This window comes from Budorcas taxicolor, chromosome 20 (genome assembly GCF_023091745.1).
Source record: "Budorcas taxicolor isolate Tak-1 chromosome 20, Takin1.1, whole genome shotgun sequence".
Lineage (NCBI taxonomy): Eukaryota > Metazoa > Chordata > Mammalia > Artiodactyla > Bovidae > Budorcas > Budorcas taxicolor.
Genome location: NC_068929.1, coordinates 39,471,100 through 39,494,525, shown reverse-complemented (window position 1 = coordinate 39,494,525; position 23,426 = coordinate 39,471,100). Strand labels below are relative to the sequence as shown.

Here is a 23,426-nt window from a genome sequence, read left to right as displayed (position 1 = left end):
ATGGGACTTGCATCTAGTCCCAGCTCTGTCACTAGAACAAGGGTAACCGTGGGAAAGTCTCTGAGCCCCTGTAAACATCTCTTGACTATGAAACAAAGGGGCTGAGGGTTTCCACCTGAGGGTTTTCTTTGTTCCCTGTGGCATATGGAAACATCTGGGCATTCTAGCGATCAAGCCTCAGGGATACTGACTGTCCTGCAATAAGGGTAGATCCATATGAGGGAGGTTTGTTCAGCCCCAAAGCCAATGCTGCCTTTCTTGGAAAACCCAAATGATACTCTTTCTGTGACCACTCAGGAAATGGAAATCCTTCCAACTCTTCCCCCCACTCTGGCCTGCCCTGCCTTCCTTGGGACCTTTGAAAGAAGGGTGTTGGGAGATAACCCTTTTCTATTTCCCTGTGCCTCCCATCTAATGATGCTAAATATTCCCAACTTCTATTAAGAAAACCAAAGCACAGATTTGACCTGTGAAGTCAAATGTGATGTTGAATCCAAGGTCACTAGCCACTAGTGAAGGTTATTTTAAAAGAATTGTAGAATTTCCATGTTGAAACCCTGGCCTGGAGAAGTTAAGTGGAGTCCCTGAAACCACACAGCTCTTCGGCTGCAGAGCCTGGGTCTCCGGGCCCCTAGTCCAGCGCTCTCCCACTTCATGCCACCTCTCCGCTGTGCTCACTGGATGCCCTCCTGTAGGGACAACCTGACCAGACTAGTGAACAAGGCAACATCCAACTTCATTTCTGGAAACAAATGACTTGGTTTTCCAGCAGTAAGAAAAAAGTACAGCATGAATGGGGTTAAAGGTGAGGTCAGATTTAGGGTCAGAGATTTACGTTTGGAACCATTTAATACAGTTTCATCACTGCACAGCAAACAGGGATTCAGTTAAGAATAGTTCTGTCTTTTCAGGGGCTCCTCTTACATAGCTATCCAGGTTGTTTTTGTACATTGGGTCTAGTATGAAGTAGGATGAAAGTTTAGCAGTCCCCAACCCAAGGGTAAAGGGTGGCTCAAGGGTAAAGAATCTGCCTGCCAGTGCAGGAGACATGGGTTTGATCCCTAGGTTGGGAAGATTCCCTGGAGAAGGAAATGACAACCTACTCCAGTATTCTTGCCTGGAAAATTCCATGGACAGACGAGCCTGGCAGGCTATAGTTCACAGGGTTGCAAAGATGAGCAACACAGGAGCATGAGACAAACACAAAATAAAGCTATTTTGCAGCAGTGCACCCATCTTCACTCTCTCTCTAAGGAACGTATGGGAGGGGCCGGAGGAGACTGGAATTCATTCAGGCTTCTGCTCCAAGAAAGCAATTTCTTTCTCTTTGTTTTTCACCGTTCTGTGGAGAAGGAGGTCCAAGAGAGAGAATTATTTTGACTCATTTTCAAACTTCCACAAGACAACAAAACACTTTGTTTTTCTACTTTGAAAAGGGTATATTTAGCATCTTATCTAGTTTGACGCAAGGCTCAAGTAGTTGCCATGAGACATTTAAGGACAGCAATAGAAAGATTTGTGGAATTATGCAGCATTTTGCTAAAGAATTCAAGGGTTATCACAAGTCATACTATTCTGAGGGATTCCATTTGGAAGGAGAAATACAAGAGGAAGAAGAGGTGATTAAGGCACTGAATCCAGCTGCTTTTTTAATAACCCCAGCTACTCAGTCCCCTTGACCTCACTCCCTTATGCTCACCTACCAGCCTGTCAGCTCAGGAAAAGACCAGAAAAGACTGGAACTAATTTCTGGGAGGGTAACAATTCACCTTTCAGAATATACCTGGGCTAAAGGTCATACCACTAATTCCATGTCTAACAAAAAATTTAGTTGTTTTCTCATCCACATTAAGAACTTCTATTAGTGTAATTTCCCTTGATTTTTTAATGATCACTTTTACATTTCTGATAACATTAATTTCCTTGTTTACAGATAAAATAATCTGATCTTTGGTGTCTATGTTATAAAATTTTGTTCATTTAAATATTATTTAATATTTTTCATTCATGTATTATCCAATTAGAACTTTGTTCATGGAGTCAAACAAAGGCAGGGTTCAAATCCCCACTTTGCCACTTAATAAATATACAACCTTGAGCAAATCATTCACTTTTTCAGAATTCAGTTTTCTCCTCTGGAAATGAAAATAAGAGTGATACCTACCTCACAGGGCTGATGGAAGAATTAAATCAGGCTCTGTATGTTTCTGGAGCAGAGGAAACACTCAGTAAATGGTAATTAATGCTAGCTGTGTTTGATATTGATGCATAGCTAATATCTGCAGTAGTTTATAAAACCACATCACCACCCCCATACTTCATACAGTGTAATAACTTCACAGAAGGAAAGAATTGTAAAGCAAAAGCCTGTGAGAGCATTGGATTGGTTTGAAAGTGTATTTCTGCTTCTCTGGGAAGAACCTGGGAGTGGCAGTTGGGAGAGGAGCGAGACAGCAGTCTTGTTACACCTGCTGCCTCCAGCCTCTTAACCACCCAACTTGACATGCACCAGGAGACAGATGGTAGAACTGGGATGCACAGATGCAGAGAATTAGAGCAAGGGTGAGGGTGGGGGCCGTGAGGCTGGGAAAACAGGACCGTATGTTCAGCAAAGACCCTTCATGCAGTTATACGTAGGATGGAGTCGCTGGGGAGAGAAGGGACGGAAGATGGGAGACACACACCCGCCCTGGAGGCTGTAGAAATGGCCCGAGTAAGGATTCAAGGGAAATGAAAGGAGGGAGCAGGTCCAGAAGGCATGTGGATGTGGCTGGGGACAGATTGATAAAAGGAAGTCAGCCTTGTCTCTGTAAAACTAACTCCAGGTCTAGGGCAGAGATACAGAAGCTGATGATCCAGTCGGAGGGGTTATTAGGAGAAGCTGGTTCTTGATGAGGTGATCTGTTTATGGCAGACGTCTTGGTTTCATTTCTTTCATTCATTCACTAGTTGTTCATGTATTCATTCATCATAAGAGCATTGCTTGGAAATTTGCTCCATGTCTGGCAATGCTGTTCTAAGCTTTGGCATGCCAGAGGAATACGAACTTGTCTTGTGCCCTCCAGCGGGTGGGGAGAAGGTGACCAATAAGCAATTACAGTCTAAGGTGAGTGTTGCTACACTGAGGTACACCAAGGGCACCAGGGAGGCATAGAGGAGGGACACCTAACCAGACTGGGGTCGGGGGGCCAGAGAAATGAGGTAATGTCTCAGCTGAACTGAGTCATGAAGGATAAGCCAGGCAGACATGGAGAGAAGGGCATTTCTCACAGAGGGGGCCGCAGGTTCAAAGGCCCCGAGGCAAGGAATTGAATGGCATAAATTTGAGCCTTGCCAAGTTCTTCAGTATGACTGGAATGCAGAATGTAAGGAAAGACGGTGGCATGAGATGATGCTGGAAGAATAACCAGGGGGACGCAAAGATGGTATCGTAAGTGGAACGTGATGTGATCGGATTTGGGGTTTAAGAGAACTGCTCTCGCAGTGTGGAGTCCAAATTGGATGTGCAGAAAGTTTTGGAGGCTGGGAGAGTCAGAGGCATTGCCGTCACTATGGGGACTTGGACTTAAATGGCTGTGAAGATGAAACTACATGGACAGATTCGTGTGACCTGAAAGAGTATTGGTACTCGATTGAATGGTGGTCAGAGAGCAGGGGTGAGCAAGTGTTGAGAATTTCTGGTTTGGGTGATGAGGGAGAGAATACAACAGTGAAGCAGTGTTTTGTTTTGTTTTTGGTGGTTGCAGGAGAAGTGATTAGGTGAGCTTCGGTTATGCTGAACTTGAGTTGCGTGGTTGTTGAGTAGAGAAGCTCAAGAGGCGGTCATAAATTCATGATGAGATCAAGAGGCAGCTTGGAGCTGGGGATGGAGGGAGGTGTCCTTCGGAGGTGCCAGAAGCTACAGGACTAGTAAATGAGCTCGCCCAAACAAGGCCACAGAGCGAGAGGAGATGGTGAGGGGCGAACTTCTGGGAAAGACCAGCACCAAAGGGGCCAGCAGAGAATGGGGAGTGGGTGGGGGATACTTGACAAGAGAAACAAGAGAAGTAGAAAGAGACGGGGAGGAACAGACACGGTTTCCAAGAGAACCAAGATATTTAAGAGGCAAGGGTGGGTCACAGTATTGAAAGCTGCAAAATGTCGAGTAAAGATGGAGACATCCCCACTTGATGGACTGCAGAGTTGTTGTGGCGACTTTGGTAGAAACATCTCAGTCGTTTGCAGCGAGGAGAGGCCAGATGGGAGCAGGGTGAGGAGGGAACAGGAGGTGAGGAAGTGGAGACAAGGCCAGGAGGGTTTTGTCTCTGGAGAGGTGAGCGGGGCACATGCGTGGTGGTGAAGAATTGATTGCTTTGAAGACGAGAGTGACTTGAGCACAGTAATGAAGGATCTGGTAGGTAAGGGAGAGTTTGTAGATACAGGAGGGAGAGAGGAGGGGAGACAGGTGGAACTCAGGTCAGACGAGCCCAGGACCAGTGGTTCACAAACCTGGCTGCCTGTATTAGCATCGCCTGGAGAGCTTTAAACAGACTCGGGCCTGCCGCCCAGAAGTTCTGGTTTAAGTGGTCTGGAGTAGCATCTAGCATTGGTATTTTATTTTTAGATCTTTGAGTGATTTTAAAATGTTTTCAGGGTTAAGGGCTACTATAGTAAGTATTCAATAATTATTTGTTGAATCTTTTAAAAAAGTTTTGTTGATCTGTTGATTAGTTCTCCTTATCAACAATGAATATTTAGTCATTTGCAGGGGATGTTGTGAAGAAATATAAGACAGGATGCCTGCTCTCAAGTGGCTTGTAATCCCATGGGAGAAATAGTAAAAATTTTAATATACGAAAGTGCTAATTTAGCGGTGTAACACTTAGTGGGGTAAGATTGAGTCTGTGTGGTCAGGTGTCAAGGGGATAGTTGGGCCTCAGAAGTGGTAGGACCTAGGTAAGTGGAGAAGAGGAGGAGTTTTAATGTCCAAGACAATAATCATTACAATCCTGCTTTTTGAGGATGGCCTTGGAACCAGCGACTTTACACACATTACCCCAAATGCTATAACTGTGCAAGATAATTATCCATCATCCCCATTTACAGAGGAAAAAACTGATGCTCTGGGTATTTAATATGAAGGCCACAGCTAACAATAAGTGTCAGAGTCAGGATGCAAGCCCAGGACTGATAGATTCCATGTCAGTATCATTTTCACTACAATGTGCTGAGACCATTGTGACCTAGGCTCCCACTTACCATATAGCACTGAAGCCTCCAGTTGGGGCATCCCTGGTGGCTCAGATGCTAAAGAATCTACCTGTAATGCAGGAGACTTGGGTTTGATCCCTGGGTCAGGAAGATCCTTTGGAAAAAGGATTGGCTACCCACTCCAGTATTCTTGCCTGAAGAGCTCCATGGACAGAGGATCCTGGAGAGCTGCAGTCCAGAGCACTGCACAGAGTCAGACATGACTGAGCAATTAAGCACATAAGCACACGCAAGCCTCAAGATGGAGTGGGTCCACTTCAACTGGGGCTTCTTGGTCAAGGCTTCTGTGCAGGTGAAGTTCACACACACACGTTCCTCATCAGTCCTAGTGGTTTTCAATGTGAAAGTGTTAGTCGCTCAGTTATGTCCAACTCTGCGACCCCATGGACCGTAGCTTGCAAGGATCCTCTGTCCGTGAGACTCTCCAGGCAAGAATCCTGGAGTGGGTAGCCATGTCCTTCTCCAGAGGATCTTCCCAACCCAGGGATCAAACCCAGGTCTCCTGCACTGCAGGCAGGCTCTTTTCCATCTGAGCCACCAGGGAAGATCCCACCATGACCCACCAGCAGCATCACTTGGGAACTTCTCAAGAATGCAGATTCTCAGATGCTTCCCAGATTTACTGAATCAGAGTCCCTGGGGGCCAGGCTTAGCAATTTGTTTTAAGAAGCCCTCATGGTGATTCTGATGCAATTTGGGAACCAGAGTTTGAATCCCTCCTTTATGGATGCAAATCAAGACCTCAGTTTGCTGTTGTGGCTAGTACCTGAGCATCGGTGATATGCAAATGGAAAGAAAGGGCTGGGGGATTCCAGCCCTGGAAAAGATCCTTACCTGAATTCCAGCAGCCTAGTACTTTTATTGAAGAATTCAGATGTTAAGAGCAATAGCTGATAAGGTGAATGAGCCCTAGTTCTAGGACAGTGTATACATTCCAATAAAACATAATTCACTAGGCTTTGGAAATACGTCATGGTGCTTTTCTCTTTGCAAATTAAAATACTTGGCCAATCCTAGAGAAAGCAAAGGACTTCCCAGGTAGCTCTAGGAGTAAAGAACCTGCCTCCGAATGCAGGAGACATAAGAGACGTGGATTTGATCCCTGGGTCGAGAAGATCTCCTGGAGGAGGGCACAACCACCCACTGCAGTATTCTTGCCTGGAGAATCCCATGGACAGAGGAGCCTGGCGGGCTACAGTCCATAAGGTTGTGCCAAGGCAGACATGACTGAAATGACTTAGTATGCATGCACACAGAGAAAGCAAAACAATCTCCCAAGCAAATTTCACAAGGACCTCAAGATGCAACCCTCATGGAAATTGTCTGGTTTGCCTCAAAGGAACTTCTGATCATTGATACATTTCATGTTTGGTCATCTACAGGAGGAAGTGATCGGAGATTTGAAACCAGGCACCGAATACCGCGTGAGCACGGCAGCTTACAGCCAGACTGGCAAGGGGCGGCTTAGCTCTCCTCAGCATGTTACCACTTTGCCCCAAGGTAAAATGGGTCTTATTCATTAATAATAGGAACTGTTATTTAGGGCTATCCATTCATTCCTCCATTCAGTATATACCAGTGAGGACTGACTCTGTGCCAGGCATTGTGCTACACTAAACTCTGGGAATTCAGTGGTGAACAAAAACAGGCACAGCCCCCGCCCTCTTAAAACTTAGCGGGATGGGTCAAGATATTATATATTTAGTGTATAGATGGTGACAAGTGTTTTCCAACACGCTATAAGATCTTCTTTTGTAAGATCTGATGTAGAGGTGCAGTAAGAATTCTCTAAGGACATAACTACCAAGTAGAGATCTGATAAGTAAGTGGGAATTAGGAAGGTGAGGAAGAGGGGTGGGAAAAGAGATTTTACAGGCCAGGGAAATCTAACAAATGCTCATTGAGGTGGTGGTGCGTTGGGTACTTGGGGACAAAGGTGGTCTGAAAGCATCATTGCTCTCAGGAGCTCCCTGGGGAGGGAGAGGTGCATGGTTAGCATGTAACTCAGTGTATCTGAGTCCACTCACGGCTCTGGAGCACTCAGAGGGAGCACTTCCTCACCCCAAGTCTTAGGAGGGTTTCAGAAAGAACCATATCTTTGGCCTGGCTTTTGAAAAGTTCATAGGATTTTGCTAGGAAGAGGAGGCAGGAATAATATTTCTGGCCGAAGCCACAGTGTAAAGCTGGCAGATGTGAAAGTCTGGATGTGAAAATAGTAATAGCAGTGACCTTGAGGGGATAGAATCATCCTACGTCTTCACACATGAGAGCTTTTCCAGATGTCTTACCATCGGTATGTATGCTGGTGATGGGGGTGGGGAGAAGGGAGGAGGTCCACACACAGAAGAGTGGAAAGTAAGTGCCATTACATTAAGCATTTAATTTTCTTCATAAGTAAATACCCAGGGGCTTCCCTGATAGCTCAGTTGGTAAAGAATCCGCCTACAGTGCAGGAGACCCCAGTTCAATTCCTGGGTCGAGAAGATTTGCTGGAGCAGGGATAGGCTACCCACTCCAGTATTCTTGGGCTTCCCTTGTGGCCCAGCTGGTAAAGAAACTGCTTGCAATGCAGGAAACCTGGGTTCGATCCCTGGGTTGGGAGGATCCCCTGGAGAAGGGAAAGGCTACCCCCCTCCAGTATTCTGGCCTGGAGAATTCCATGGACTGTATAGTCCATGGGGTCGCAAAGAATTGGACGTGACTGAGCGGCTTTCACTTTCAAGTAAATATCAATTCCAACACACGCACAGAGGTCTTAAAGGGTATACAACACTGTATGTCCTGGGGTCAATAGTCTGCACATAATTTAATTTAGTTGGATTTCCAACCAGGGGTGCTTGGAGAGGGAGGGAAGATCAGCTCTCATTGATAAACCTTATACGAATCCAGTGGAGAATCCAGTTATGATTTGGGGGTGTATGCTTATTTTGGTTTGGACTTTGAGAGGCTGTTCTGAACAGAGATGTTTAGGTTGTAGAAAGTACATGTTTTTTGGATACATGAAACCTCTCCAGCAGCAAAGACTACAGCCAACTCCACTTTGCTGTCCTGCCTAGATTCCTGCCTGCCTCCAACAGCACCCCAGCAGCCGCACGTCATTGTGGTTTCTGATTCCGAGGTGGCCCTGTCTTGGAAACCTGGAGAGAGTGAAGGAAGCTCTCCTATTCAGTACTATTCTGTGGAATTCACCAGGTAAGTCTGTGTGTCACATTCAGAAGCCAAATGTATTGACCGCAGGTATTCCAAACACCATAGAAATCTCCATTGCATGTGTATTGAAGATATGACAAAGGCTTGGAGGCCTGACTTGGGCCAACAGCAGTCTCTAGCCTTCTTCGATGGTGGGTCATCTGGTAAACCTATCTGTACTCACCTCTTCCCCATTTCCCTGCCTCAGTCAGACTGTCCTAGGCTCGGAAAACTCCCGAGGTACCACTGACAACAAGCTTTTCAAGCTTACCACTGCATTTCAAGCTCAAAACATAACTCCCTGGCTCTGAAATACTATGACTGAAGTGTATGTTTGATGGTGACTTTTCTCGAGGGAGAGGAAAAAAAAAAAAAAAAACCTTTAAAAGCAAGTGCAGGGGATTGTTTTCTTTACATCCATACTGCTGTGGGGCAAGGTTCTTGGTTTGGTTTCAGCTTTTTTCTCTCATCTACTTCTCCAGCTCTCATACTCAGCTCATCAGAGAGTCGAGGAGTGATTAGAAGTTCTTCCAAGAACTTACAGGTGTAGAAACATGGCTTCTCAATGCTGCTAGGTAATTTTAAGCAAAAACAAAAACCAGAACACCCCAACCAACCAATGAGCAAAAGCAATTCTCCGTCTAGGATTCTTCCTTTGAGCTCCAGTTGCTGCTGAATTTTGAATGGAGCACCTAGCTGAGGAAAGCAAAGTTTGTGGAGTTGGTGTTCTCTACATTAAAAGTGACAGGGTTTGTCTGAGGCCACTTGCTTCATGGATTCATAAAGAGACTTGTTTAGCACCTCACTCCCGAGGCTCTCTGAAGCTGGAACAGAGGATTCTGCTGATTTGATTAGCTCTGCTTCCGTTTCTTGACTTCCTCGCCTATTTTTTGGTAGTAGAAGACAGATATTTGTTTCTTCAGAGAAGTCCTGCACTGAGTCTCTTTAAGGCTTGAGTACAGAGCTCATTTCAGGAGGGACTTACTGAACTGCAAGTGGAAGGAGCTGGAAAGATGAGACCGTAATGTACCGGTCCCTGTGACGGTCAAGCCCTGTGACAAACCTAAATTCGAGGAAGACGAACTCCGTGTCACATCAGCAGTCTGTCTCCCTCCATCTCTGTGCTGTGTTTCTCCCTTTACTGGCTTTATTTTCAGGCTCTTCCAACAGTGTGGCAAGATGGCCACCAGGCACTGAAAGCTTGCTGTCTACTAGCCTGGCTCCCCACTGGAGAAGAGTGGGTCTTTCTCAGTGGACCCATTAGAGCCTTAGGATTTATTCTAGTTGGCCAAGCTCCAGGCCCAATCATAGTGGCCAAGGAGAAAAGTATCCTAATTAGTCAGGCACTTAAATTCTGAGTTCTGGAACTAAGGACTGGTGGGTCACTCAGATCTGCAGTATACGAATTGAGGGTCCCTTAAGGTTGCATCCTTAAAGGAAAATTGTGCAATTAATGGAAAAGGGAGGAACAGATGCTGGGAAAATTTAAAAATAAATAAAAGATGCTCTCAGCAAAGCTCCAGACCAATGCCCTTCATTGAAGATAATCTACAATCCTGCTGTTGAACAGATATGGTAGGCAAAGCCTGGAATGTGCCTGGAGTAGAAAGATTCTAAGCCTGGTTCAAATAGTAGTAAAACTGCAACAATAGAAGGTCTTAAAACTTAGCTTTCTCATCTGTAAAACTTAGAGTGAAACTTATAATTTCTAATTTACTTGTCCAACACAAGCAAAGCAAAATGTAATACTTTCAAATTTTGAAAAATGTGCAATGTTTTTCATAGTAGCCCAGCAGATCATCTCTGTAACTTCCAGCAAAGATGATGGCTATCATTTACTGTTAATTTTGTGGTAAAACCTGTGTTTTTTAAAAATTTAAGTCTGACATATTGGTAAAAGGTGAAAATTACAGTTTCTTGACCTGTATGTGGGCTTCCCAGGTGGTTTAGTGGTAAAGAATGTTTGATCCCTTGGTCGGGAAGATCCCCTGGAGAAGGAAATGGCAACCCACTCCAGTATTCTTGCCTGGGAAATCCCATGGACAGAGGAGCCTTGTGGGCTACAGCCCATGGGGCTGCAAGAGAGTTGAACATGACTTAGGGACTAAACAACAACAACCTGTGCCAACAAATGAAAAGTAGAATATGAAGGATGAATTTAGAACCAGAACTGGAAGGGAGTGCTTGCTGCCTCTTCTGCCACCAGCAGGGGGCACTGTGTAAGTCACTTTGCCTCCTTTAGCCACACACAATGGCTTCTAAGGTTGAAGTCTCCAAAAGGAGAATGTTTTAAGAGGACTTTGGTAAAAATAGATTTATTTGGAAGAGGGAATGAGAAAGTCGGGAGGGGGATGGAGGACATATGACTTGTGTTAGAGAAGTCACTTCTACAGGCAATGGGGTGTCTAAAGGGATCTGACTCCATGGAGTTCTCTTTGGAGCACAGATTTCCTCTTGAATTTGCTTATCAAAAAGACAGGAGCCATATTTCCCTGGAAAAACTTCCCACCCTTCCAGGCTTGGCTGGCCTGTGGATTAAGGAGGCAGGTCTAGGGATCGAAGGAGCAGTGACATGAGCACGGTGTATGCTTTTTTTCTATGCTGGCCTCGAGAGGCAAGTTGGGCTCACAGGAAACTGTATCGCAGCTGCTGCTGAATCAGAACAAGGGCAGGTGACACAGGCCGCAAAAGCATTGACTACGGTGTCCTTATACAGGTGATAAATAAATATGGGTGAAGCTTCTTCCCACCTTATAGTGCATCATGAGGAGGACTAAGTAAATTCACATACGAGAAAGAACTTTGTAGATGTCAAAAATCTAAACAAGTGTAAGGTGTATATGGGTGTTATGCACCTACGTTTAAAAATTATAATTCTTCTCCAACAAAAAATGCATCTTAACATTGAGAATGTTATTACCTCGAACAGTTGAGGGACTCAGGCTCCAAATTCTATGTATAAATATTTTAAAGGTATCTACTGTTTTAACAAACTGTTAATTTTTTTTTTTTTTTTTAACAAGTATGTCTTTACAATGTCCTGGAAAGCTAGGTTCAAACTGAAGTGTTCCAAATGGAATATGGTGGAATGGGGAAAGCTAGCTTCTGGTTCCAGCTCCTAAACTAGGGATTCTGCTTCTGTTATCTCTTCTGAATATATACTCTTAGTCAAGTCAGTTTATCTCAGAACCTCCATCTCCTCGTCTGCAATATTAAGCTAATGTGACTTTCACTGAAGAATTGTTGCTTATAGTCTTCAAAAAGTTTATTCACAGCAGACATTCTGTATCTGTTTCCTTTTCCTCATGCAACTGTTTTCCCTTTATAAAGAAAGAAATTGGGACTCAGTTGCTTAAGTTGATTTGCCAAGGTAAAATGACCGGTTAGGGACAAAATGAAAATTAAACTTCAAGTCTCCTGATTTCCAGCCCAGTGCTTTTTCTACCAAGTCCCCCTTTGCGTGTGTGATCCACCTTTGGAGAGGTATGCATGGACTCAGCCCGCCTGGAGCCCTGCTGGCTGAGGAAATGGGAAGCCTAATCTTAGGCTGCTGTTTGCTGTTATTCCAGAAGGAAAGCTCTCGCATCTTGTTGTGCATTTAAAGTTTGGCTGTAAAATAAATCCCCACATTCATTTGTAAACATCTCAGACTCTATCCCATTTCAGTCGAGAGCCTGAGGATATGTGTTTAGAGAGAGCTTTCCTGGCCTCTCAATCAGAAACTGCAGTTAGTGTGAGAGGGACTTTGGGGGTCTTCAGTTTTTTTTTTCCCAGAGAGGTCTATTTAATGTTTAACATTGAGGTTTTTTTGCCCAGATACCTCCTGTGTACAGAAACACCTGTGACAGGTCTCTATGTGAGCCAAAAAGTTTATTTTCTACCCAAGAGGCAGGCTTTTGACAGCCCAAGGCTAAGAAATTGTAGAATCAGTGTATTGCCAGTGGTTATCCTCAGGTTTCACCTACCTGAATGTGAAGTTCTTGTCTGAGTTCTATCACTGGAAGATGAGATTCCAGTCCTCTGTCTTGGTAGGCGCTTATACATCAGTTGCTCTTCTTATTCAACAAGGATAATGATATCAAATGTTACAAAACAGACTAAAAAGTTTCTGAGGAAATATTTAATTGGCTAATAAAAGATTAACCTGAAAAACTATAGATGGGCCACTGACTGCTTTTCTGCTAGTTTTGTTCATATTTGGACACTTCAGGTATTTGTGATGCTCTGAAAGGGGGCTTCCCTGGTGGCTTGGAAACAGTAAAGAATCTGCCTGCAATGCAGGAGACTTGGGTTCCATCCCTGAGTCTGGAAGATCCCCTGGAGAAAGGGATGGCAATCCAGTATTCTTGCCTGGAGAATTCCATTTGGACATTTCATGTATTTGTGATGCTCTCTTAAGTTATGGGCTTTAGGACCAAGCAAAGTTTTGCTCTTCATCCAGCTTCTGTCTCCTGCAAATTGGAGGATACCTACACATGAGTACCTTAAACAGGCCCTCTCAGTATCAGAGATGAAGTTTGGTTTCTGCCTCAGGCAGGATGAAGCTTTCAGATGAGAGTGATCTTCATAATCTCTCCCAAGGTTGCCCTGGGGGCTCTTCATCAGCTTCCTTATTTACAGTAGATTTTAAATTTTTAATCAGTGTAGAAAATATTTGAAGAGGCAAATTCTAAGTAAGCCTGCAGGCTGTAACATATTTTGCAATGATTTTAAAACTTTTTCCTCCTGTTTTTCTAGAACAGAAAAATCATGCATTTGAGGTAGGAAAGGTATTTTGTTTCTAAAGCGATACTGAAAATTTCTTTGTGGGCAACAATCTTAGTGTTCATTAAAATATGAACCAAGCATAAATATAGCTACCTATGTTTTGAAATATTTTGGCTATAAATATCTGAGAAACTTTTCTCTTTCTGCCTAAGAATTTCCCTAGGGTAAGTGCTTTTCTCATAAGCAAAAAGTATATACTATGGTGGCAATGAAAATCCAAAGGCCTGGAAAAATAGTCCTTTGAAGTTTTAATTGAGGTAACATGTTCCATATATGCTATCTATCAAGTTGGTTAAAGGTGAAAATAGTTTTTATTTAACTTACCTATACAGTAAGCCCCTTACATATGAACCAGTTCTGTTCTGAGAATGCGTTCGTAAATCCAATTTTTTTCATGTCCAACAAAGTTAGCTTAGGTACCCAACTAACACAATTGGCTATATATTACTGTACTATAAGAGGTTTATAACATTTTTTCACAAAAATAATATATACAAAACAAATAAAAATAGAGAAAACATTTTTAATCTTACAGTACAGTACCTTGAAAAGTGCAGCAGTATCCGCTACATCACCACTGCTTTTGTGCTTGCTTCTGGACATCCTGAGCTTGAAATAAAGAGTCTGTACTCCTGTATCCTATACAGTAGCGGACAGAAACGTACACAAAAACACAGCCACTTGCAGTGGATAAATGCATGTGACACCAGACGTGTGAACTAACTTACATGATCGGCCATGTGAACACATGTTCACATTTTGAAAGTTCACAACTTGAAGGTTTGTATGCAGGAACTCACTATGTAGCTTTTTCTGTAGGTGTAACCTGATTGGTTAAAATTGCTTCAGAGTTTTGCACTGTCCACTGTTAGAAAGGGCAGATTAAAACTCTTTTCAGTAATTTTCAATACAACTATTTTCGATAAAAAGGCCACTAAGGCTAATTTTGAGTGCATGTGAAAGCTCAGAACATTTCTGTGTGTTTTAGGGACATAGGTCAAGAAATGATCTCTAAATGTCAACCCAAGACAGAAATACTAATAGATATGAAAGAGAAGTGCTTCCTCTCTTTTCTCTTTTACACCTTTCTGCCTAAATAATTTCCTGGTCCCTTGCAGATGCCTTCCCTAATAAGACTTGCAAAATTCATCTTCACGCAGAGCTGCTTTTAAACTAATTGTAATGTCTACATATTGGTTTTACTTGAGAATCTCAAGGTCATGCACACCTGGGTGGGTTTTGAAAATTATTTTAAAAATTGATATTTTTGTCAAAAGTCATCATCTGTCTTTCCATCCCATCATCAACTTCCTCAGGCTATAAGTAGCAAGTGAATTTAATTAGTTTCTTCTTAGGCATTGACCTTGCAAAGACTGTTCCTGAAATGAAGATCAAGTATGGGATTCAGAGTGGAAGCTGAACGGATTATGGATTTTCCTTGAATAGTTTTAAGGGATGATATGGTGTGGCTCATGGTCAAGGTCACTGTCTTTGAAGGTTAAGGAAGTGTTCCATTCAGAACTTAGTCTTACAGTCCAGTATTTGGTATCATCTCTCGGGTTCAAGTTTGTCCACATGTGGAATCAGAAGACACAGTTCTGAGCTGGCCTCTAATCTTGGGGACAGGTGGCTTGATTCCAGTTTTAAGCTTTCTTACATGTGAAATAAGGCTGAACAGTTTGACTTCTAAAATCTGATGACTCTGATTTTCTGTCCTCATGATCCTGCCTCTTTGTCCAATGCTAGTCTCCACCATTTTTAAACCATAAGATTTTAGTTAGATTACTTAACTTCTCCGTGCCTCAGATAGAAGAATGGAGATAATTTCCTTAGCTCACAGAGTTGTTATGAGATTAAGTGAATTAATGCATACGTAATACACAGAACAGCACTTATTATACAGTAAGTGCTCAATCAGTGCAAACGATTCTTAGCAAGGCTTTTATGATAGGTCTTTTCTGTTTTTCTTTATAGCCGTGTTCTTTCTTGTCTAGAGGTCTCTATGCTTGCTATCCTCTGCCAGGATGGTGCTTCTGCTTCTTTACCTAGCTAGCTAACTCCTGTTCATCCTTCAGTTCCCCTGCTTAAGTACCACTTCCTCTAGGAAGCCTTCCCTGAATCCCTGTCCCCACCTCAGACCAGGTTAGCTATACCTGCAACATTTACTAGCAACACTTAGCACACTTGTAGTTAATTACTTGTTCAGTGTCTGTCTTCCTTGCCAAGACATGCAGGTAACCTCTTGACTTGCTCCACTCTATGGAATAAGATGCCTAGCATGGAGGAAACATACCACATGTCAAACAGGTGCTGGAGAACATTGGGACATAGGCAGTCATGGGACTGAATCCAGAGACTGTCAACAACTAGCTGCCACCTTAGCAAGATCCTTAACCCTCTGAGCCTTGCTTCCCTTGGCTGTAAAGTAGGAATGACAGTAGTGGATACTTCGGGAAGGTTGTGAAGATAAATAGATGTCTACCTCCCAGGTGGTGCAGTGGTAAAAGTATCTGCTTGCCAATGAAGGAGATGCAGGTTCGATCCCTGGGTAGGGAAGATCCCCTGAAGAAGGAAATGGCAACCCACTCCAGTATTCTTGCCTGGAGAATTCCATGGACAGAGGAGCCTGGCGGGCTACAGTCCACGGGGTCACGAGTCAGACAAGCCTGAGTGACTGAGCACGCACAATATTTAGAAGAGTGGTTTGTGGAAGAATGTTTTTAAATGTCAGTTCTTTTCTTTGCCCTGAGCCACATGGAGATGTATGGCCACACTAGTCACAGGAGATTCAGTGAATCCTTTAGCACTAATTTCCAAGGCCACAACAGTAACCAACATCCTTCCTTAACAACTATAGAAAAAAGAAGCAGACAAAACCCAAACTGGATCTGCTGCTTGTCTCCTCTCCTTCCCCCCAATCCAAAGCTGTTCATTGCTTTTGTTTTCTCATCATAAAAGGGATAGTGGTATGTGGTAACACTTCAAATAATACCTTATGTATAAGACTAACTTGAAGGCTCCCATTGTGATTTTATTTCATATTGAACGATAACATGTATTTTGGAGACTTTATAACGGGCAAGTGAATTGCCAATTGCCAACTTGTTTCATAGTGTTTTACTAGAGTTTATAGCAATAACTGGGCAAATGTCTGTAACATTTAACAGTGATGTAGCTCTGTGTTGGTTTTCCTGCCCCGCAAAGTATAAACTTGATATATTTAAAGAATTGTCCTTACACAATTAATTAATTTTGGAGAGAACAGGAAACAACGACAAAAAACTCCCTTTCTTGTCACGAAAGCATTAAGAAAGTTGTGCTAATTATAACCTTCCTTGCTACCAACAGTAGAAGTAGAAACAACAAGAATAGGCTTGTTCGGCTGTCAGCTACCATTTCATGTTAACAAGTGGTGGTTTGTGAAAAACTCCTTTTTACGTTTAGTTTCCAAATTGAAAATCTCAGAACCACCTTCCAGAGTGGTGCCTAGTCCTAGAAATTCTGATAGCCATCAAGTTTCTCCACGCAGGCTCAAAAGGAAGGGCGATTCTGAATGTTTTTGCAGAAGTTTCACCTACAGTTCTACAAATTGATCGCTTAAAGCTTCAGTGCCTCCTACCGTGAGCTTTCCTGATGTAATCCCTGGTCAGATTGATGGGAGGTGACACAAATCGAATTCTTGCATACCAGCATTGGGAGTCATTTGTAAACTGCAAATGAAAGTGAGCTCTCTAGTTGCCCCGCCAGGGACAAATTGCCAGCTGAGTTTATCATTACTCCATTCTATCCATCTGTTTGTCGTTTGGTTGGGTTGAACCAATTCATAAATGAAGAAAGCTGAAGGTCAAACAATACATCGTTTTTTTTTTTTCCTTGACTGTGATTACTTAGCAGTTTCGGACTTCCTTTGCAGTTCATTTTAATGTAGAGCAAATCCTGCCTAAATCCAAGTCTGTAAAATTGAGAGAGACTTAGAGGCCTTCCTGAGCATGAGGTTTTCTTTCACTCCTTTGTGTTCATTCTGGATAATCTATGGGATCTTAAAGCAGGATGCTTAACCTGCAGTCTGTGTGTCCCCAAAGGGTTCATGGATAGAAGGCCAGGGGTCCCTGAGCTTTGGTTGGACAATAATTACATCCTTAGTTTTACCAGCTGAAATTTAATTTATTCAAATACAAATGTCATCACATGCAGTGGCATTAGCCATTCCTATGCCTTTGTCATCTTTAGGGATATGTTCTTATCCCGTTACAATTGTTGCATATATCTCAAAGTTCCATTTGTGCATATTACTAAGATGAAATTATTATAGTTAATGAATCCATTTCTAGGTATTATTTGCTGCATTAATGAAGAAGTATAATGATATGTATATTGACTTATCATAATTTTATTCTTGTTTTGGTCATTGTTTCTAGTATATTTAATCTGGTATAGGTTTCCTCGGAATTCCTATGCATTTTATGCATTTAAAGATATTATTCTAAGAAGGGATTCCAGGCTTCTGCAGATGGTTGAAGTAGCTCAAACAAGGTTGAAGACTGTTGTCTTAGACCAAGGGTTGGCAAACTGTTTCTACAGGGCCAGGTAGTAAATATTTTGTGCTTTGGCAGCTGCATGGTCTTCATCTCAGCTATTGAACTCTGCCTTTGTAGCAGGAACACAGCCATAGATAATACCTAAACAAATGGGTGTGGTTGGGCTTCAATAAAACTTTATAAGAACTGACAGCCAGCTGAAGTTTGCCACCCTCTGGTTTAGGGCATCCTGTTATTCCCCATGTCCAAGCCTGAAGATACTTCAGGTCAGTTCAGTTCATCCTTATGTGCACACATTCATCCAAACATGTACATAATTGAGTATCCTCCATGGGCAAAGCATGTGCAAGAGATTTGGGGGTGAATTGGCTAGTACCTTTGCTTGGACAGTCCAGTGGGGAAGGCGGAGGAGCAGAGTCCAGAGTGGTGAGTGTTGTGGGCCTAGGGGAACACAACTTTGACGTTTGACCCAGTTCTGAAGGAATCTGGGAAGGCTTCTTAAAGGAGCCAAGAAGGATACATCAGTGATAATCAGGCACAAGGGGAGAGAGGAAGCAGTGTGGGATGGCTCAGGCTAGAAGAAACTACTCTAGCAGTTATTTGGAGGCAAAAAGTAAGTGCTCTTGGACTTGCTTCAAGCCTGGAGCTCTGTGTGGTGAGAGAGAAGCTGGGTAGGTAAGTGAGGTTTGGAGAAGGAAAGGCTTTATAAAGGATCTCAGGTTCGTCCCGAAGGGAATAGGGAGCTATGGGAAGTGTCAAGCAGGAAAGGGACTGATAGAATTTGCATTTTGAAAGCTCATGCAGACATTCCAAGGATCACAGACGTGAATAAGACAGTAAGCGTGTTAGTGAGCTCACAGCCTACTAGGGAAGACAGAAATATAAAATTACATTAGAAGGTAATATATTCAGTGTAATGGTAGAATCAGATTTAAGAGGTGAGAGAGTCCAGAGAAGAATCATTTCAGTTCTTTTTTGGAAAGGATGCTTGGAAGGAATAACATGAAAGAAAATATTGAAGGAAGGAGCTTCCAAATAATCCAGGGTCCTCCAGTAAACATTAAATCATGGAATGCTAGGTCCCATATTAAGGGTAGGGGGACACATGTATCTTGGATTGTACTGTAATTAGGCTTTTGGTCCACTCTTTCTCAGGCCCCGAAGAGTGGCCTCCACCGTTAAAGCCACTCTGGATGTTCTATGAATCCCCTAGGGGGCTGTTTTCTGCTCCAACAAATTCCACTCTCAAAAGAATTTTCTTAGCATTTAACTAAGCATTTTCTAAGTATGACTTAGGATTTAACCATGCCTACTGCTGTTTCCTAGTTAATGTCTGTAACGTGCTTGAATGTCACTCCTCACCTCAGCTCAAACTTTCCAGAGAAGGGGTTCTCAACCATGGACTCATTAGAAGGTAGAGAAATCAGTTGAAGGTGTCCTGACCAATAGTTTTTCGAAAGTAAAGTGGAACAGAAGAGAAAATATCAGAGGGCATCACACACAATAAAAGTAAGAATTATTTTGTGAAACGTGTTTCAGTTGTGTTTGCTTCACAATGTTCAGTGTGTCTTATTGTGGATCATTCAACGATGTTGAAAAGCAGCGCCGTGAAGAGCGCTGTATCTGGAGCATGCGTGCTGTGCTGCGCTAAGTTTCTGCAGTCATGTCCGACTCTGTGTGACCCTATTGACTGTCACCTGCCAGGCTCCTCTGTCCATTGGATTCTCCAGGCAAGAATACTGGAGGGGTTGTTGTGCCCTCCTCCAAGGATCACCCCTACCCAGGGATTGAACCCAGGTCTCTTACGTCTTCTGCGTTGAAAGGCATGCTCTTTACCACTAGCACCACCTGGGAAGCCCTTAATGGGAATCTTACCAGCATTAAAAAAAAGAGAGAAAGGAGAAGAAGAGAAAATAGTAAAGTGAATAACAGTAAGGATAAGTAATTTTTCTTAAACTTTTTCTTTCAGCTTTGTACTCACATATAAGTCATATAGTATGCATATATTAATAGGTATATTGGGTTGCTTTGCAAAAATGTATTTCTTACTGTGAGTTGAGGTCAGAGATGTTGAATGAAGTCCAGCCTCTGACTGTGTTCAGAAAGTAGCTGGTTACATTTCTGATCGATCGTCACCCAACCTCTGCTTCAAGACAGCCACCAAGGCAGAGCTCAGCCCTCTATGCTGTTGACTTCGTTGTCAACCATTCTTAATTGCCATCGAGGGGTCTTCTTTATAAGGCACTGCCATTGGTCTCCTTTTGAGGAATTATTGGGTCTCCTATTCTGATATGAAAAACACTGAAGGCATTTTCACCATCTCCATTTGACCATCTTATCTCTTATCTCAAGACACTAGATATGTTCACTATATTCTCTCTAACTCAAGCCAGACAATAACCAGTCCTTTGCACTCTGCCTCAGTGGAGATGGGTCTGGAGCACTTCTGCCAAGTGATCAACCTAGAAAGCCATTTTTTCCCAGGATATGAACACTGGACCTTTTCAACAGCAGGTTGTCCAGAGAATTCATATAGAGTTTGTGATCAGTACCCCCTGCTTCCCCATAGATCTTTGTCACACTGGGTTTTCTCTACCGTATATCTGTGCCATTTGCTTTCTAAAAAACACCCCGAATGTAAGATTTTACATTTATCATTTGAGGTGGCTTTGCCCTTTTGTTTCTGCACATGAGATCGTCTTGCATTTTTGTTTTGTCATGAATGTCTTATGAGGCCATGTTCTGAGCAATTATTTACATTTCCTAAAGCTCTTCTTTTTCAAATAGTTGGTTAGTGTATAGAAACAGAACTGATCTTTGTATTTTTTTGTATCTTGCAACTTTATTGAGTTTGTTCATTCATTCTGGGTGAAGTGTTTAAGGTTTCCTTCGTATGATACCATGTCATCTGTAAACAGAGACCGTTTGGCTTCTTCCTTTCCAATTTGGATGGCTCTTATTTCTTTTCCTTGTGTAACTGCCCTGGTTAGAACTTCTAGTACTAGTTTCATAGAAATGGTCAGGGTGGGCACCTTTGTTCAGCCTGCCACTGATCTTAGACGAAAATTGTTTAGCTTTTGACAGCTGAGTATGACGTTAGCTGTGGGTTTGTCACGTATGGCCTTTATTGTTGTTTTAGTCACTGAGTCGTGTCTGACTCTGTGTGACCCTATGGACGATAGCCCACCAGGCTCCTCTGTCCATGGGATTTCCCAGGCAAGAATAGTGGAGTAGGTTGCCAGGCCTTTCAGGGGATCTTCCCAACCCAGGGATTGAGCCCATATCTCCTGCATTGGCAGACGGATTCTTTACCACTGAGCCACTAGGGAATCCATGGCCCTTATTATACGGAGGTAAATTCCTTCTGTACATAACTTGTTGAGAGTTTTTACCATGAAGCATGTAGAATTTTGTCAAATACTTTCTCTGCATTTATTGAGACGGTCATCTGTTTTTCTCCTTTGTTCTGTTAATGTGGTGTATTAGTTCAGTTCAGTTGCTCAGTCGTGTCTGACTCTTTGCAACCCCATGAACTGCAGCACACCAGGCCTCCCTGTCCATCACCAACTCCTGGAGTTTACCCAAACTCATGTCCATTGAGTGGGTGATGCCATCCAATCATCTCATCCTCTGTTGTCCCCGTCTCCTCCCGCCTTCAATCTTTCCCAACATCAGGGTCTTTTCAAATGAGTCAGCTCTTTGCATTAGGTGGCCAAAATATTGGAGTTTCAGCTTCAACATCAGTCCTTCCAATGAACACCCAGGACTGATTTCCTTTAGGATGGACTGGTTGGATCTCCTTAGTCCAAGGGACTCTCAAGAGTCTTCTCCAACACTACAGTTCAAAAGCATCAATTCTTCTGTGCTCAGCTTTGTTTATAGTCCAACTCTCACATCCATACATGACCACAGGAAAAACCATAACCTTAACTAGACAGACCTTTGTTGACAAAGTAATGTCTCTGCTTTTTAATATGTGTTTTTATCAGACTTCCTGATTTGCTTACAATGAACCATTCTTTCATCCCAGGGATAAATTCCCCTTGATCACGTAAGATCATTTTAATGTGCTATCAAACTTGGTTTGCTGCTATTTTTTTGTTCTATTTCTGTGAAAATGGCATTGGAATTTTACTAGAGATTGCATTGACTGTGTCCCACTCCAGTATTCTTGCCTGGAGAATCCTGTGGACAGAGGAGGCTGGTGGGCTGCTGTCCATGGGGTCGCACAGAGTCGCACACGACTGAAGCGACTTAGCACGCATACATGCATTGGAGAAGGAAATGGCAACCCACTGCAGTATTCTTGCCTGGAGAATCCCAGGGACAGAGGAGCCTGGTGAGCTGCCAACTCTGGAGTCGCACAGAGTCGGACACGACTGAAGCGACTTAGCAGCAGCAGCAGCAGCAGCAGCAGCAGCAGCAGCATTGAATGTGTAGATTACTTTTGATAATATAGACATTTTAACCAGACTTACAAGGTATCATCTACAATTTCTACTTACGTTATTTTCAAGTTAAAATTTTAGAGTCACTTGCAAAGTTACCTGATTGCAAATTCTTCTGGAATTTTATAATCTTTTCACTGTTTTATAGTTGTCTTGCTTTCACTTAGTTCAAAGACAGTTGTATTTTAGTGGCTCAGCTTTACCAAGTCTTTCAAAAGCATTAACATAGCTATCACCTATATTTTTTTTACTCATATTCACTAGTTTATATAATATTGCATTAAATGACATAATTACAATAACAAACACAAAAGTCATAAATAAATTTGGGAATAAGCCCAATGGATAGCTAGATTAATGGGAGCAAGCGAGATTCATTGGGTAACCTGACTGACAGGTAGACTGATAAAGAAAGCTTTGACTCTGTGTGATATGCAGAGAGGTGCCATTTGTTCACTTACCTACTTACTTATGGCTAATGTTTCTATATATAATACCCATCTTTCATATAGATTAATTGATCATTCATATTAGGGACCCATATTATTTATTGTCCTTGAATATCCCAAAGTGTATTTTACGTGTAGCTGGTGCTTAATTTATCCACACCATACATAAAACTAATACTGCACCTAGAGATGTTCTAGTCCTTCTCAGTTATCAGAACCCAAATATATTTGAAATCTGGCTTAAATTCTTCCTAGTCTTATATTGTTTCCCCAGGATGTCAGTTCACATCGACCCGTTCAAAAATATAGCTCTCAAAACATGTGAATTGGCACTGGCTTCCTGCTGGTCCTTAAATGTATTATCTGCCAATTAGATTATAAAGTCTCTGAAAATGGAACTGTGTTTATAGTTCCTTAGAGCCTCCCAGAATATAGCTTCCTTGATGGATGCATGGCTGATAATCATTAATCACTTGCCAAGTGAGTAGCCCAAGGCAGCCACCCACTGGGTTTGATGATACCAAGAAAAATGATTGTCCACTAAGGGTGAACTTGGCAATAGTCAAGGTGGTCAAAATGCCAAAGAAAGGAAATAAAACAGAAATATATACCACCCTGTGGTTTTGTGACCTTGGATAAATTATTTGCCTTCAGTATCCACACGGGTAGAATGAGAGACTGGACTAGACAGTGACTTCTAAAATTTGGGGGATCATGATTATACTTGAGAGTCTGGTAAGAGACTGAGGACCCTTTACTTAGGAAAATGAAATGATGTTCACACA

At 42.6% G+C, this 23,426-nt stretch overlaps 1 protein-coding gene across 1 annotated transcript in view; it reads left to right on the top strand.

The window, feature by feature from the left end:
• Nucleotides 1-23,426, top strand: part of EGFLAM (EGF like, fibronectin type III and laminin G domains) — a 187,378-nt gene that overhangs the window by 73,450 nt on the left and 90,502 nt on the right. Inside the window, exons 5-6 of the mRNA XM_052659149.1 lie at nt 6,633-6,750; nt 8,307-8,442. Coding sequence (XP_052515109.1) covers nt 6,633-6,750; nt 8,307-8,442 — 254 coding nt within the window. The remainder of the gene's footprint in view (nt 1-6,632; nt 6,751-8,306; nt 8,443-23,426) is intronic.